At 45.0% G+C, this 16,478-nt stretch overlaps 1 protein-coding gene across 3 annotated transcripts in view; it reads right to left on the bottom strand.

The window, feature by feature from the left end:
* ANKRD27 (ankyrin repeat domain 27) overlaps positions 1-16,478 on the bottom strand; it is a 1,511,294-nt gene that overhangs the window by 1,118,020 nt on the left and 376,796 nt on the right. For all 3 annotated transcript variants that reach the window (XM_069635449.1, XM_069635447.1, XM_069635448.1), the window contains one exon: positions 11,598-11,676. In XM_069635449.1, coding sequence (XP_069491550.1) covers positions 11,598-11,676 — 79 coding nt within the window. The remainder of the gene's footprint in view (positions 1-11,597; positions 11,677-16,478) is intronic.

Here is a 16,478-nt window from a genome sequence, read left to right as displayed (position 1 = left end):
ATGTACCTCCCCAGTTTCTGGGCAACCAAGGATATGCTTTTTCTCCACATATAAAATAGACAGGATCTCACACATATACTGGTTCTATTTCCCATTTTAGTACCGCTGTATTCATGCATCCAGTAAATGTTCCTACTGAATAGGAGCCTTTCTTTTATTTAGACAAAAAGGGACAGTTCTCGGGTTGTAATTCACTGCAAGAAGGGGGGATTGCATCTTTGTTCCCGTCTGTCCTTACACGAAACGTCATCACAGATGTTTTAACTGGCAGGAACAATCTATCTTCTCTATTTTGTCGTGTTATTTTTCACTTACTTTTAGGCATAGGCTCTGGGATCATCAATCACGCTTTATGGAATATGGAACAACCCACAGGCCTCAATTATTTCCTCAAACCCATTCATGTTTGGTCTATCTAATTGACCCGTACTACTTTTATTCCACTTCCCATAAAACATTGCACTTAAAGATGAACTGCATGCAGAACTTAATGGTAAGGGTTGTACATACTAGCCTATTCCTTTCCCCGCATGCTGCGGTAAATGGGCGCATACCCAGCAATTATTTCTCTTTAGAATTGCATGCGTCATGTTCATGATGAGTAATAATCTATTGTTTCCATACCCTTCTCTGTGTCTCTCTTCCATTGGGGACAAGGCATAAGTAATCGCCTGAACCGGGCTTTCAGCAGTGGATATATTAACTATTGGTAAGAACATTCCCAATGGGTGTATAGACTCCACATACCATAACACAAAGGCTGTCGTTATTGGTGCTACCACACTCATGAAGCACATGGTTATTGTCAAGATCAGCATACAATTTTTTTTACCATGCATTTTCCCTAAGTTTACAGTCTTTATAACTAACTCATTCTCAGCAGTGGTGCAGGAGGAGGCTGAAAGCGGTCCCGACATTTTTCTCACTATCCTTCTTCTTCCTGATAAAGTTAGTCGTGGATATCGCTCTTCGTTGCACTTGTCCGGATGTCAATAAGTTAAAAGGAATTGTCAACAGTTTAGTCTGCCAGCCGTTTGCAGCCTGGATTGCTTATTCGTTCTAGGCAAGATCACTTGTCCTCTCTCACACTGCTCAGAGGACTTCTGAACAGTTCTCTATTGCCTTTGTACCATGTGCGCCCAGCTTGTCCGCTCTGGTTCACGACACATGTACTTTTTATGATCGCACCGAGGAGCCGCGAGTCTTGAATTGTCCGACTTGCACAACTCTCACGCTTCTCTCCTCTACACCTCTAGTTCCTTCTCCGTCCATGAGCGGAACCAAAGGTTAGTATAAACACCAAAGAACTGTGGATCACTCTGACTTTCGAGGCCGCAAATCATATCGCCTCACTCCTGGTATTGTGTGATCCGTGAACAGTGCCGGTGCACTTCCAGATCCAGGCTCACAGTCAGCCTGTGGCGCAATGGCAGGTGCTGGTGTGCGCCGCGACAGTGATGCGGATTCGGTCTTTGGCTCTGGCGCAATGGCAAGTGCTGGTGGGCGCCAAAGGGGTACACGTTTAGTGTCTGCCATTATTTGCAATACAGATTGTGTCGGCCAACAGTGATGTAGGTTCTGCTGGGCAATGTTGGGGCACTCTTTGCCCTTCCCCCTTTATGGCAATCTTTTCAGGCTTCGTTTCGAGTTTCACTTCTCGTTCGGACAGATTTAGCGGCAGTGGACTGGCAGCAGTTTCTTTCGTTTCTGGGACCGCTGTCTCTTTCCGGTCGTCCGGATTGGGCAAGTCTTTCAGTGAAGATGGGATCTTTTTGGCATGGGTGGCATGGATCCACGCCTTCCTCCCATCCACCCGTATCCCCGTCTGCGTTGCCAGAAGCACTTGATGGGGTCCGCGCCACCTGGGTGCTAACGATGATTTTCTCTCAAAGTTCTTAAGCAGCACCCAGTCTCCTGGCTCCAGTGCGTGCCCCGGACCAGTATATCTTACGGGTAGAGCCTCCTGCACCTGCTGATGAATCAAACGCAATTTCTGCATTAAAAGGCCACAATAAGTACTAAGTACAGGATGCTCCACTTCACTCAGTCGCTTTGGCTGAGGTGCGCACCAAACATTCGCCGGCCTCCCCATCACAATCTCACAAAGGGAGAGCCCAGTTCTAGCCTGTACAGACGTACGCAGGCACAATAGCGCTATCGGTAATGCATCCACCCAACTCAACTTGCTCCCTGCACAGATCTTGCTAATTTATGACTTGAGGATTCCGTTGTGCCTTTCAACAAGACCGGCCGAACTCGGTTGCCTCGAACTATGAAATCTCTTATCAATCTGAAGACCTGCACATATCTGTAATACCACTGCGCCCACAAAATGTGGACCGTTATCTGACCATATGACACGGGGCAAGCCAAAACGGGAAAAGTATTCTTTAAGCATTACTTTTGCCGTACTCATTGCTGTGCAGTCTTTTAAGGGATATGCCTCCACCCACTTGCTGAATGCACAGATCACCACTAAGACATATTTCAAGTTTTGGCACCTCTCCATTTCTATGAAATCAAAATGGATTACCTCAAAAGGCATAGAGGGCGGGCCAAAACTGCCTATTGGAGTCACTGTTCCCTTTCCTACATTGTGTTGTAAACACGTAATGCAGTTCTGCACCAACCTCTCTGCATTCTTCTTTATGTTTACATTCTTCCATACCGTAGATAGGTGCTGGATTATTTTCTTGGCACAGATGTGGGTAGGGCTGTGAGCCATTGTGACCATTGCAGTTATAGAAATTTGGCAACATCCAGTTTTTAGTTCCCTTGTCCACCCAACAACCATCTAAATCTAACACAGCAGAGCCCTCAGCCCACCCTTGTATCTCATCGGCTGTGGCTTTCGGCCTGCATTCCTTTGACAGTGGCAATTCCATCTTCTATCATACAGGGTACTTCCTCAGTCTGGACTGTCATCATTTTATTATTCATATCAGTGGCAGTTTGTTTCGCAATTCTGTCTGCAAATGCGTTTCCCTCTCCCACTTTGCATGTTACCTTTTTATGTGCCTCGCATTTCACTATTGCTAGGCGCTTTGGAAACGTGAGTGCAGACAGCAATCGTACAATCAAAGGACCATGTTGAATTCTGGCCCCATGTGATGTCAAGAAACCCCTCTCAGCCCAGAGTCGACCAAAGTTATGAACCACCCGAAAAGCATACTGACTATCAGTAAATCAATTATGAAACGATATGGTACTTCATTGCCTCCTTTCTTATACACCGGAAGAAACAGACTGTTACATGTACTGCCTGTAATTTCTTCATTTACCCCTAATTTCACCAAATGTGAAACAATACTTTTCAATCCTCTCTCTCCGTTAGCCGAAATTTTATACTGGGGAATTCGCGGCAGTGTAACTCCTTCTTTCAAAATGATCCTCACTGGCTCTATCTTCAAGCATCCTACATCGTTGTCATGCATCGCTCATATACAGGTTGGCACATTTCTTAACTTTCCTGGCAAAGTTTCAGACATGAATTCTGACACAGGGGCATCCTGTGGCCAAATCGTCAGAAACACCCCGTCTGACATGCAATGTATAATCGCGTCTAGCTTTTTCAACAAGCTTAATCCCAACAGGTTCTCCCCACAATTTTCTGTTAGGAGAAAGGGACAATGTTCAGTGAATGGTCCTTTGGTAACTGGGACTGGTTGGGACACTGGGTTTATGACTGGTGTACCTGCAAACCCTACGGAAATATTCTTTTGCCCTTCATTATTGTGGTGCTGCTGCATACTATTCCTATTTGGTCCATTCGCTCCTTGCTGCCCTCTGTGCTGTCTTATCTGGCCAGATCCATTTCTATTCTGTAAATGTGGACATTGCGCTCTCCAGTGTCCTTCCTCCTTACAGTATGCACACTGATTTGGTCCCAATGGCCCCTCATGCATATTCGAATTACTCCTCCCTTGTGCGTTCCCTCTTCCTCTATTATGTCCTGCTCCTTGCTGCAGTAACACCCTTGTTTTCAGTATGCATGCTTTCAAGTCTTCCCCCACCTGTTTTAACAACAATAATTCGTCCACCATCGCCTTTCGCCCCAGCGATGGTAAATGTTGCCGTCGATTATGTGGCCCTAGCACTTCCTTCCTATCTCTCCTGATATCCTTACCCCTGTACCCAGGTGCAGTAAACATTTTAGCATAATCATTATCCAATTCATTTTTAAGCTCAAAAAGTCCATATACATGTTCCCTTACTACTTCATCTCTTTCTCTACAGCGTGCTAATGCATTCAAATCTAACAATCGCTGCGGTGGTAATTTCCCAATTAACTGTTTCCATCCCTCCACCAAGTATTCACCCATGCATTCCAACACTACCTGTCTTTCGTTGCTTCTTCGGAAGCCATACATCGAAGCCAATGCTGCCGCCCCATCATCCCCGTCTATATACATCTCTGCCTGTTGCTGCAATTCCACATTCCTTTCTTTGCTGATCGCACTGCGAGTTACCCTTCTGCATCCACTTTGTTCAGTCCCGCCTCTCGCCCCCGTGGTTTCAACTTCAACCCCTGGAGGGACGGACGGTACCGAGTCTGTATCCAGGGCAGGAGGTGCTGATGGGACAATAGGAACAGGGAGAGTCTGCTGTGGGCCTGGCTGGCTAATAGGAAGTGCTACATGCGCGGTCTGTGGCTGTGGGAGGGCTTGACCTACGGGAGGGAGAGTTTGAGCTACGGGAGGGGCTTGAGCAATAGTTACTGGCGTGTTTGGACTTGCTTCTGATCTTGGGCCTTGTTTTGTATGGATCAATATGTTTTCCATCAATTCATCTGCTATGTGCAATTCCCGTTGTGGGTTTATTTTTTCTATGTTCAACTGGTCACGTCTACCTGACCTCCTTAGACTCTCCGTCCACTCCTCCTCCTCCTTCTCTTCCGCTACTTCATCTTTCGATTTATGCCTGCGCGCATGCTTCGCTCTACTTCTAAATCAGAGCATTGCTTCCCTTTTCCAGTCCTTAACGATATCAAGTGCTGCGGGACTAGCTTTCTTTCTTATCAACACCCTTTCCAGGTTATCTGTTCTCGCTATCTCAAAACTACCATTTATCGGCCACTGATGGTCTTGTTTCTTTCTGGTTTGCCTATGTCTCACAGAATATTATCGCTCCCACACCATACTTTGCATACATCTCATACGCCGGCGTTCCCCCAGGTGGTGCAATTTGGCCATTTTCCAAAGATTGTCTACCGCAGCGGAAAAACCCTGCTAGGGTGGACAATACCCCAGGCATGTTTCAACCTCCCCTTGGTTAATCAACCTTACCCAGGGAGTTTGATTTTGCAAAGTCAACTCTCAACAAATATCAGGGTTATTTTGAATCAGGGTAGGACTCACCTGATAAATCAAATTGTCCTCCAGGACACAATTTGTCTGTATACTGACGCAACCAATGACGTCGTATCTGTGTTTCTTGGCTTCTGCCTCATTTCGGGACCCTCGCCTCCTTTTTCTCTGGCCAGATACGTCGATCAGGGATCAGATGTGTGCAGATCTGCAAAGGAATCTCTCATCACTTCTAGAGGGCGCCCGAACACCTCTTGATCCCGGCTCGATCGTCCCGTCCTCGTCGTTCTCTGCCTTTACTCTATTACAACGTACACGATGGAACAAGTGGGGGAGGGTCCCTATTCGGGCGCCATCTTGAAAGGGGCCCCTAGGGGTCCCTCGCATTATGGAAACAAGGCAAATCACCACACACGATAGATACGCCAGACACGAGGTTGTATTCCCAAAAGCTAGGGTTTATTGCAAAGCAAATAGTCTCAGTTGGCCAACTCGGTCTCACGCCCCGTGACGTGTATCTCTAGACCTCGAGGGACCCAAGAGAGCGAATTACGTACATCAGTTACATATTTACAAAACGCATATCATACAATCAGCTGTGACATGTTTAACACCGCCCTTTATTGGGTTTCTATGAACTCGGTTCAATGATGGACAATTTCGACGAATATGACACCTTCAAATATCTATTCTAGCAACAATATGCAACCTTGCAAGTGTAGAGACATCTTTTCTTTGTTGAACAGAACACAGTGCTTCTGTTCTTGTAAGCGAGCTACATACGGGGGAAGAGTCACATTCCAGACCTTGCTATCTTTGAGCTACTATTAGTGTCCTCGGAGCCGACACGCTCTACAGGGCTCGGGAAAGGGGGGCCTTAAGAAGAGCATAATTCAAGCCTTTAGCTGCTTTATTCTAACATTTTCTACCATATAACGAGACTGGCTGGCAGCTGTGAAATGATTAAATGCCCTGCGCCTCTCCTTCAAGGCTACATTCGGGAGGGAGCTAGGCATTCCTCTCTGGAGCTGCCTACGTTGTGTTTCTACAAACTCCTTATTAGCCTCGCGGCCTTGCGGCCTTGTCCTTTCACGTTCAGACAACAATGTTAACTGTCGATCAGAATAAGCAAAAATGTGCTGCAAAGCAGTTTGAACAGAAAGCAATGAGCAATCGTTAGAGAACAAAATGGCGATCCTTGTTACATCAAAATGGCCGCTCATTGGTCAAACTCGGAAATATGTATTTCTATCGTTATGTACATGAGACGGTTGCTCTTCGGCCACCAAAATACGTTTGCCGTCAATCGTGAGAGGTGTCCATTTTTCTAGACCGACAACAGAAGGGGTGATATTAAATATTACTATAGAATAAATCGACCAAAGGTCGTTGGACAATCGCAATGTTCTTTATGAACTCTGCATAAGGGCGACCAGTTATCTGGGTGAAAAAAAGAAAAAAAAAAGAAAATCTGAGGGACCTCGACGCGTGAGGGATCTTGGGTACACTACACGTCACGTAGGGATAGTGTTACAGGCACGCCCATGTCGACGTCCCCTTTCGATTCTCGAAAGACAAGATGCAATACTCTGCGGTTAACACTGGATGTCGGACTATGAACAGCATGTGATTCTAAGCAGATTGACAAACATCAGAAATGGGCGTTTCGGGAGAACCACCATCTTGGCCAAATATATTCGAGCGGCCTGCGATATAGGAAGGAGTATGCATGCACTCACTTTTGTTTGTTCAACTTTAATCAGCTGTGGGGCCATCAAAGTACAAATGAAAACATGACATATATATTACATGGTGCATAAAAAATAAGCATCAGCTAGGATCCATATCAGGGAGCATAGCTATCGAGATCTGACAATTCAGGGCGATTCTGGGGTTGGCTGCCTCAGAGGAATAAAAAAGCTGCATTAATAGCTTTTGTCAAGTACTCCCCACTTCCATTAGTGGCCCCTCAAATCTCTTCTCCAATGTGACTAAGTTAGCTCCAGAGAGCAGTTGAAAAGGAGGCACCATTCCCATGTGGCACGTGAATCCCATGTAGGCAATATTTTTACAGAGGGGGGAGTCGCCGATTACAATTGAGCAACTTGGAGGTGGGCGACGTCTCGTACCAATTTCTAATGAACCCACGGCCAGTCTTGGATCTCTTAAGTCAATAAGGATGGTATCAAGAGCACTTCCCTCTTTGAAGTACAGACTTGCAGCTTGCAAGGCCTTCTCTAATTAGGGAATGGAATTTATAAACTGTTCTGAGCCAATGAGTATTTGTTTGTAAGGGAGTCCCTGCCTTCCCGCTGGTCATTGGGGAATTTGGAGACGCCATGTAAAAATACAACTGCTACCCTGCCCCACACCTTGACCTGGGTCCTTTGCAACCTTGTCACTCTGTGCAAAGTCGATTCTGGGGCCACTCCATGATCTATTTTGTTGGCTTTGTACATCTGTTTGTCATCCTGTTGATTATACTGGCCCCTGTAATTGCCCTCCCGCTTGTCAGCCCACCCGAGGGATTGTGCTGAATTTTGGTACTGTGTGTTGACTATGGGGTTGATGTCATGATCAGGCTGTTTCCAGGTCCCCCATTTTTACTGGTGCTCTAAATGGCAGTTCAAAATGAACAGAGAGCCCATTGAGGGCAGGCTGGGTCTCATCCATGTTTGGAATTTGGTGAGACTTCACTGTTGATTCAGGTGACCTTCGGTTGGCCTCAGGGCTTCAGTGATGCTCTCCTGGGGGTCCATCGTATGAACGGCTACTGTTGTTGAGGTTCCGCATTAGGAGGCTCTTCATAGCCGCCAATTCAGAAAGGACAAGAAGGCATGGACAACTCTGTGCTAAGTCTGCAGGAGTTACTACAGGGTAGAGAGTCTGTACAGGAGTGGAGGGTGTTCCTGATGGAATCCCCACACCTAGCAGAATATCAGACGTAGGAAACAAAGGTGACCCTTTCCCATCTGTCGGGACCCCTACATCACCTACTTGATGGAAAGTGACTGTAGATAGTGTTAGCAGGTTGGATCTATGCAGCAGGGTCCTCCTCCTTTCAGACACTCTTTCCAAAGAGCTAAGTGTACTGTTTGGAGAAACAACAACTTAATGCCATCTGGGATAATGGTAGTAGGTGTGACAGATTCCAGTCCGGCAGAATCGGTTGTGCAAATTGCCTGGGGCTTGGACTTAAGCTGCTTATCATAGAAGCCCTTTGGTGGTGCAGACGCTCTTGCAGGGGAATTGGGGGGGGGGGGGGTAATCAATCGCTAAAATAGGTATAATAGTTTTTAGTTCGGGACCCCCCTAGAGGATCTTTATCAGACTCCAACACCCCACAACTTATCAGGACCAATGGGGGCACATCGCTTTTCTCAGAGCTAGCTATGGTATGAGCGAGATGCCCCTTCTCAACACTATCTGATACCACTAGATGGTCCTAGGCTTTTCATCACTCTCAACGAGATTACCCTCTGTAGAAGACTTGCTTGCATTACTCCCCTTCAAGGTCGTGGCATAATTTTAAGAAGTGGTTGATTTAATTAATTAAGATACAGGCCTCACCCGAGATCATGTTGCAGACCCCAGCCTTGGCAATGATTTGGTCAGAAGAGAAAGTGGACGGATCCTGAGGCCTTTCATTTATAGTGAACATTTTCCTCTTTACTGAATAGGGCGCAGGAAGATTCCAAGGAGAAAAAGGAGGGGGAGCAGCATCCTCGATGGCCGCCAACATGACAGTGCAAGTGAGAGGTTGTCCCCTGCAGGCAGAAAAATAAAGTGCAAGGTGTGCTCCCTTATCACACTCCTCACCTTGTCCCAATGCAACAGCTGGCACACAATGACCTTCACCCTTTGGCGTGCAAAGGTGTTTGCGGCAGGCAAGGAAACTGGCTAGCCCCTCTGGTAGCTTAAGACCCCTGGGGGAGCTCAACATCCCGCACCTGTGTCCCGCGGGCTTCACACTGCGGGTGCTTATCAGAGCCTTTATAGTCCAGGCAGCGTAGCAAAAGTGCAGACTGGACAGCAACAGCAGAGTTGGAAAATAGCAAGACAGTCTCTGCGGGAGCTCAACACCCTGCACCCTTATCCCGCGGGCCCCTACTTTATGCTCCAGCTGTTCAAGTGCCGTTACATAGTTCTCTGCATAGAACGCTGATGGTGCCAGTGCAGCCAGTATCCCCAGATATCCAATGCCCCGAGGACACCATCTGAAGGCGTCCCCCAGGTCGGCTTGTTGTACTCAGAGTCAATGGGAGCACCTCTGATTTAGAATAGTTTATCTTTAATCCTGAGAGATTGTTGAAGCGGCGGATCTCCTGGACAAGCGGTTGAGGGTTTTGCCTGGGATTTTTAAAGTACAGAACTATGTTATCTGTGTAAAGAGAAATAGTGGAAACATGAGAATAGATCTTAACCCCTCTGTGGGCATGTTAATCCCTGAGGCAGTGGCCAACGATTCGACTGCAAGGCCAAAAATAATGGGAGATGGGGGCATACCTGTCTCGTGGCCAGCATGGGAGAGATGTAGGCTTACATTTGGTTGGTATGAACCGCAGCTCTGTGCGTAGTGTAGAGCAGCCAAATCCACTGAAGAAAGGTCAGCCCAACTCCAGATCGCTTCAAGACCTTGAAGAAAAAGGGCCACTCTACAGAGTCGAAGGCCTTTTCGGCATCGACAGTAGCTACGATAATGGGGACTTCGGGGTTCACATTATGCCGAAGGGAAAACAGGCACTTTCAATAATTTTGGGTGGATCTCCCCGGGATGAAGCCTGCCTGGTCAGGGAGGGCCAAGGCTGGCATATATGCCAAAAGTCTATCTGCAGTAGCTTAGCCAGTATCTTTTTGTCCGTATCGATTCGGAACAAAGGTCTGTACGAGGAGCACCTCTGGGGGTCTTTATTGGGCTTCAGTACCACCGTCACCAGGGTAGTTCTGGTTGACTCGGTTAGGACACCAGATGCCATGGTGGATTCATACATATTACATAAGTGCAGTATGAGGAGTTCAGCATATTCTGCATACATTTCTGCTGTAATCCCATCCAGCTAGGTGCCCAACCGTTGGAAAGAGGATTCATCGTAAGGGGGCTCAATTAACCCGTCACTTTGTTCTGGATATAACCAGCCAAGGATTACCCTGTCCAAATACTGCACAATTGAATTGTGCAACAATGGAGTTTGAGAAGAGAATAAACAATCATAAAAGTCACAGAACCAATTACAAAATATGTCATTGATCTCCTTGAGGTCCCTGGTAGATGTCCCAGTAGGGGTCTCAAACTCTAATATGTCAGTGAATATGTTTATTTGGATGTGAGCTTCCATCAAACAGACAAAAACACAATACATAATAAAAACCATACATTATACAGTCAACAAGAATAAAATAAAGACCTTCATAACACTGCCAAAACACCCTTTCTCTTATACATAGCTCTTTTAAAAAAAGATAACAAGGCACTAGCAACATATACTCAATCCGCAGATAAGAGAAGCGCAAGGCAGGATGATAACAGAGCAAATTAACCTGTATAAAAACTGGTAGTAATGTGGACTTTCTTTTATGCCCAGCATACAGGGACATTAGAATGAAATGCTTTAGATCCTCCCTGACGTCCTCACATAACGAACAGCTTGCTGAATCCAGAAAACCCTTCCAGTTTACTGTATTTCCCCCTCAACTATATGCAATCCATTCTAGCACGTGCAATCAGCCAATCATATACCTTTTAAGAGCACATAAGGAGATAAGGCTGTATCCTATCTACCCATCGATAACAGCATGTGCTCGATCATTATTAGTAACAAGGGCCCGCTTTCCCTCTTTTCCATAACTGCTGATGTCAAAATACACTTATAATACTGCTTTTGCCACAAGTACAACAAACTGCCAGGCGGAAAAGGGACCAAGACGTTACTCTTACTTAAGCCGTCTATGAAAAAAGGTGAGCCAGGGAATTTTATACCAATTAGCTCGACCTATCAAAGACTTAATAATAAAGTTAATTAAACTAGCGCGTTCATTGGACCAAAGATGGAGCCAGAAAAAAAATAATAATAAATCTGAGCCAGCTCCCACTGATCCTCCAAGAAGCCCACACCCAGACTGTGCAGATTTAGGCTCTTAAATCAGACCAGCTGAATTTGGCCAAGCAGGTTTTCAGTTGCATTCATAAGAGAAGTTATGCACAGATAATCACATACCAATGGCAAACACTTGCAAAGTTTAAAACAAACATTAATGCTTAGGATTCTGTAGTACAGTTCAAATAAAACATACCAGTTAGGAATCTCGGTTTTCACCAGCAAATACAACAAAACGGACAGGAGATCATCTGCACACATTGCCTCCATATTCACTGTAGAGAAACATTATAGCACCGACAAATTGGGTTGCAGCTAATAAATGGTCAAACATTTAAAGTTAGTTTTGTGCATTTATGAGAAAAATGTGCTTAAAACCAATATTTTTCTTAGACGTTTAAAATGAATACCTTACAATAGTTGCAATGAAAGCTATGTAATTGCATCCTCTTTTTAGGCAGAAAGAAAACATTTCAGTTCTCAATGCATTACTAAAAACCTTTAATTTTTACAGCTTTACTGGTAATACAAACATCCATGAAAGCAAACACGAAAACAGTCAAACAACGATGGTCTAAAAATAAATATTTCTTCCAAACAGTTCATGAAGACTAAAATTGTCCAACATTTTTCCGATAAGATCATGTATTTTTGTCAAGAAATACCAAGTCTTGACAAGGAAAGTTGCTACAGCACAGATCACTTCAAAGTCATCTGCTCATTCGTATTTAAAATTAGGTCAGGTGACTAAATAAGGTTACATGCATGGCGTAGTCATGTTTTTTCTTAAGATCGAAAAATAACAAATAACACTTATTTTCTGGAAACATCATTTGATTAGTCTGGCATAAGAATTAACTGCAATAGCATGCCATTTCTATGTCCATTTTTAGTAACCTTGATTAAAATTTGAAAAATGGGAGTCACCAGGCACTTTAGTATTGTCAGGAACCTGGAATGAGACACTGACACAGAGTTTATAATTTTGGCTATAGACTTATTTCAAACAAAAAGGTTGTTGGACAATACCTTGCTGTCCCTATTCTATTCTAAGAGGTACTTTCCCTACCTAAACCTAAAAGGGTCCGTCCGATGTCAAGATGTCCAAAGCAAAATGTACTGTGTCCAAAGTTCTATTCTGGCCCTCACATTCAAAACATTTTTTTTTAAGGTAAAAAGGGTAATATCTTGGACTTGAAAAGTGTAAACAAAATGTTCGAGTTCAAAATTAAAGAGGCAATTATAATACAAAAAGTTCCCAATTGGATGACTTTCACAATTCCAGCGGATTGTTCCCTTCCCCAGGTTTTCCTCTTATAGATGTCCAAGATAATAAGGGAAGAAGCCTTCCCTAGACTTTTCTGTTCATCAAAAACCTGGCTGTTAGTCTTAATTTCGTTGGATAACTGGTATATTCCCTTGCCAGGTTTCTTCTCTTTAACATAATTTAAACAGTCTTTGGCTATATATTATATTTTATTTAAATCGCGCCCATACACAAGGGTTTCAGGATGCGACGAGGCAGGGGAGGGGTACAAGGGAGGACAAAACAATGATCTTACTAGGCCCAGTGACATTGAGAACGTACAAGTGCATGGGAGTGGGAAGGGGGGAAGTGCAAGGGGCAGGGGAGGAGTGGGAAGTGCTGAACAGGAGATAACAAAAAAAAACAACAACAGGTAGTGCAGACAGCAGGAGGTAAGTGCAAGAATCAAACTCGGACAACGGGTGTCAAATAAGTGCGAGTAAGGGGACTGTAGGGTTGCAGATAGTTCAAAGGGTTGTCGGGAGGCAGTGCAGGTAAATTGCTGGGTGGGCAGGTATCTGGGCCTAAAGAAAGTCGGGGAGAGAGGTTAGACCCCTGGGGGACTCCACAAGTAGAGAGTGAGATAGAGTAAAGGAAGGATCCAAGTTGGACTTGCAAGGGTGGATCAGAGAGGAACGAAGTCAGCCAGGCCAGGGCCTGGTCAGTGATACCAAGGTTATCACGGAGTCGGTTGAGCAGGATGGCATGGGTGACCACATCAAAGGCAGAAGAGAGATTGAGTAGGATGAGGACAGAGAAGAGATTAGAATCGGGATTAGAGAGCAAGATTTCAAAGATGTTCAGGAGAGCAGTTTCCGTGCTTCTGGCAGCTTTGAAGCCAGACTGTTGGTCATGGAGGCAACCAACAGAATCAATGTGGAGGTTAAGCTGGGAGATGGCCAGTTTTCTAGGAGTTTGCCCAGGAAAGGAGTGGTAGAGATTTGGCGATAGTTAGCTGGGCAGGAGGGGTCGGCTGTGGGTTTCTTGAGCAGAGGGTGCACAAGGGAGTGCTTTAGAGGGGAGGGGAAGGCTCCAGTGGTGAATGAGTGGTTGTAGAAGGCGGCCAGGGCAGGAGCAAGGGTGTCAATATAGTCCTTGATGGTTTTGGATGAACAAGGAAGAACCAGTTTTGACAAGACTATCATAGATCAGACTTGTCTAGTAATCTCGTCAGGGGAGAAAGGGAAAGGAAGAGAAAGAGGGGGGAGAGGCAGCTGCATGGGGGCCGGAGGTAGTGGGAAGAGACACTGGAAGAGGAGGGGAGGACGAGATGTTGGACAGGATGCCCTGGGTTTTAGAGATGAAATTAAAGGCCAGGACTGTGCAGAGGGCCTGGGAGGCGACAGGAGAAGCAGAGACTGCAGCAGGATAGGGCAGTTCCTTGCAGATTTTAAAAAGGTTCCACCGAGTTGTTAGATGCCGCAGAGACGCAGGTTTGGATGTGTGCTCTCTTCTTAGTGTGGACAGAGAGCCGGTATTGCCTTTGAAGCAGCAGGCCAGTTTGTCAGAGGATGCACAAGAAGTCTGCCATTTCCTCTCAGCCACCCTAAAATTGCGTTTAAGGTGATGAGGTCAGAGTCAAACCAAGAGTTGGAGGATAGCTCAGCAGCAACGTGCTCGTCTTGGAAGCAAGACAGCAGGGAGCAACACAGGTTCGATCCCCGGGTCTGCGCTTAGAAACCTCTGGGTATTAAGCGCATTATAAATACCCTATGATATATCAAGGAATAGATTGGCGGCCAGACTAGGGAGAAGACTTATGTGCTGAGGAAGAGGTATGTATTAAAATTTGAACAATGGGATTGGGCTTCTAATTACAATCATCTGTCCACATTGAGCAGCTATAACGCAGTGATGGGGAATCTTGTGCATACATTTAAAGACCCACAAAGTTATTTGAAAATATGCCCATCTGCCGCGTTACACATATTTCTTCTTTTGCTTAGAGTGAACAAATTATCAGTTCTGGCTTCAATTGGCACCAAACTCAATATTGCTAAAGAAGATAGGTCATGTAGTCTTCGTAGCACTGACGGGAAAATGGAAACAGCTCTCCATGTTCTTAAAGAATTCCGTGAGCATGGCCCCCTTTATCAGAGACTAGGAAAAACAGAAAATCTGGGACTGGATCGAGAAACTGGACAAATCAAAGCAGTACAAATCAACTGCCCACTTGACAATGAACCCTCAAAAAGTGGACAAGGTCCAAAACTAGGTCCAAAACTACTTAAAGAAGTTTCCCGATAAGGCACTCCGCACAATATACTTAAGAGCCCACCTGAACGTCTTGAAAACAAATGAAGTTTCATTCTTTCAGAAACAATCAGCGAACAGAGACCATGTCGAGACAGTGCAGCATCTCCTCTTATTATGCCTAGAGACCGCAAACCTGAGGATCACGTACCTCCAACCACACAGGTACAGACAGCTTACATTGGACGGGGAATTCTGGTGGAACTGGATGATGAGAGGAGACAATATATCTCTAACCATCGCTACAGCAAAATTCTTACAGAGCCTGGCACTTGAAGGAAAAGCTCAAACCATGACTCAACATGGAGAACATTTTAAAGACTGACTGAAAAAGCACAAGCACGATGAACATCGTCACCTAATTTGTAAAAATTGTCAGTGACAATTAAACACAAAAAAAAAGGAAGATAAATTAGAATCTTTTGTCATGAACCTCGACAACATTAAAAGCAATTCATGTTGGTGCTACTGTTTAAATATGGATAATACATGACTGCATATAGCACTTTATCATGTGTGGATCGGTGTGATGACCACAGCGAAGCTTGTTAAAACAGAGGAGAATTCTGGAAATTCGATTACTCTTTTTTTTTTGTGATGTTATCCTTTTTAGTGATTTGGTGTATTTGTCTGATCCGCACATACGAAATTAACGCGATATTAGATTGTTCTTATGGTTATGTGAAAGATATGGCAATGCATTACTTACCGTAAAAGCATTTCTGATGGTTGGATTTGCTTAGATTCACATGCTGTGCATAGTCCGACATCCATTGGTCACCGCAGAGTATTGCATTTTGTTTTTCGTAGTCGAAAAGGGGACGTTGACAAGGCGTGTCTGTAACACTATCCCTATAGTGACATGCGGTGTACCCGTAATCCCTCACGCGTCGAGGCCCCTCTGTTTGTATTTTTTCTGCCCTGAGGGAGCCTTCTAGACGTAAGTGAGTACAGAAAAGAGAGATATAAAAACATGTCTTTGTTCCTTCCATCCGAGCGGGGAGGAAGGGTGGGCGCATGTGAATCTAAGCAGCTACAACCATCAGAAATGCTTTTACGGTAAGTAATGCATTGTCTTCTGATGTTTGTTAATCTGCTTAGAATCACATGCTGTGCATAGACTAGCGGGCAGTACCCGGAGTTGGAGGTGGGTTGTGAGAAGGAACAGTAGAGAAAATATGTCTTAATACTGCTTGTCCCACATGGGAATCAGATCTAGAGTGGGCATCTAGACAGTAGTGTTTTGTAAAGGTGTGTACAGAACTCCAGGTTGCCGCTTTGCAAATGGACTCAAGGGGAACATTTGCAATGAATGCTATGGATGCCCCAGTGCCTCGAGTAGAGTGTGCTATTGGCTTGAAGGGTAGTTCTCTCTTAGCAAGAATGTAACAGAGTGATGCATTGAACAATCCATCTAGATATAGTGGACTTTGAGACTGCATCTCCTTCTCTTCCTGCTGCCACCGAGACAAAGAACTGGTTAGTCTTTCTCAGTGGTCTAGTTCTTTCCATATAAAA

The sequence above is a fragment of the Ambystoma mexicanum genome, chromosome 1q (genome assembly GCF_040938575.1).
Source record: "Ambystoma mexicanum isolate Mex_15411 chromosome 1q, UKY_AmexF1_1, whole genome shotgun sequence".
Lineage (NCBI taxonomy): Eukaryota > Metazoa > Chordata > Amphibia > Caudata > Ambystomatidae > Ambystoma > Ambystoma mexicanum.
Note: the sequence above shows the minus strand (reverse complement) of the source record. Positions and strands in the feature narration are given on the sequence as shown.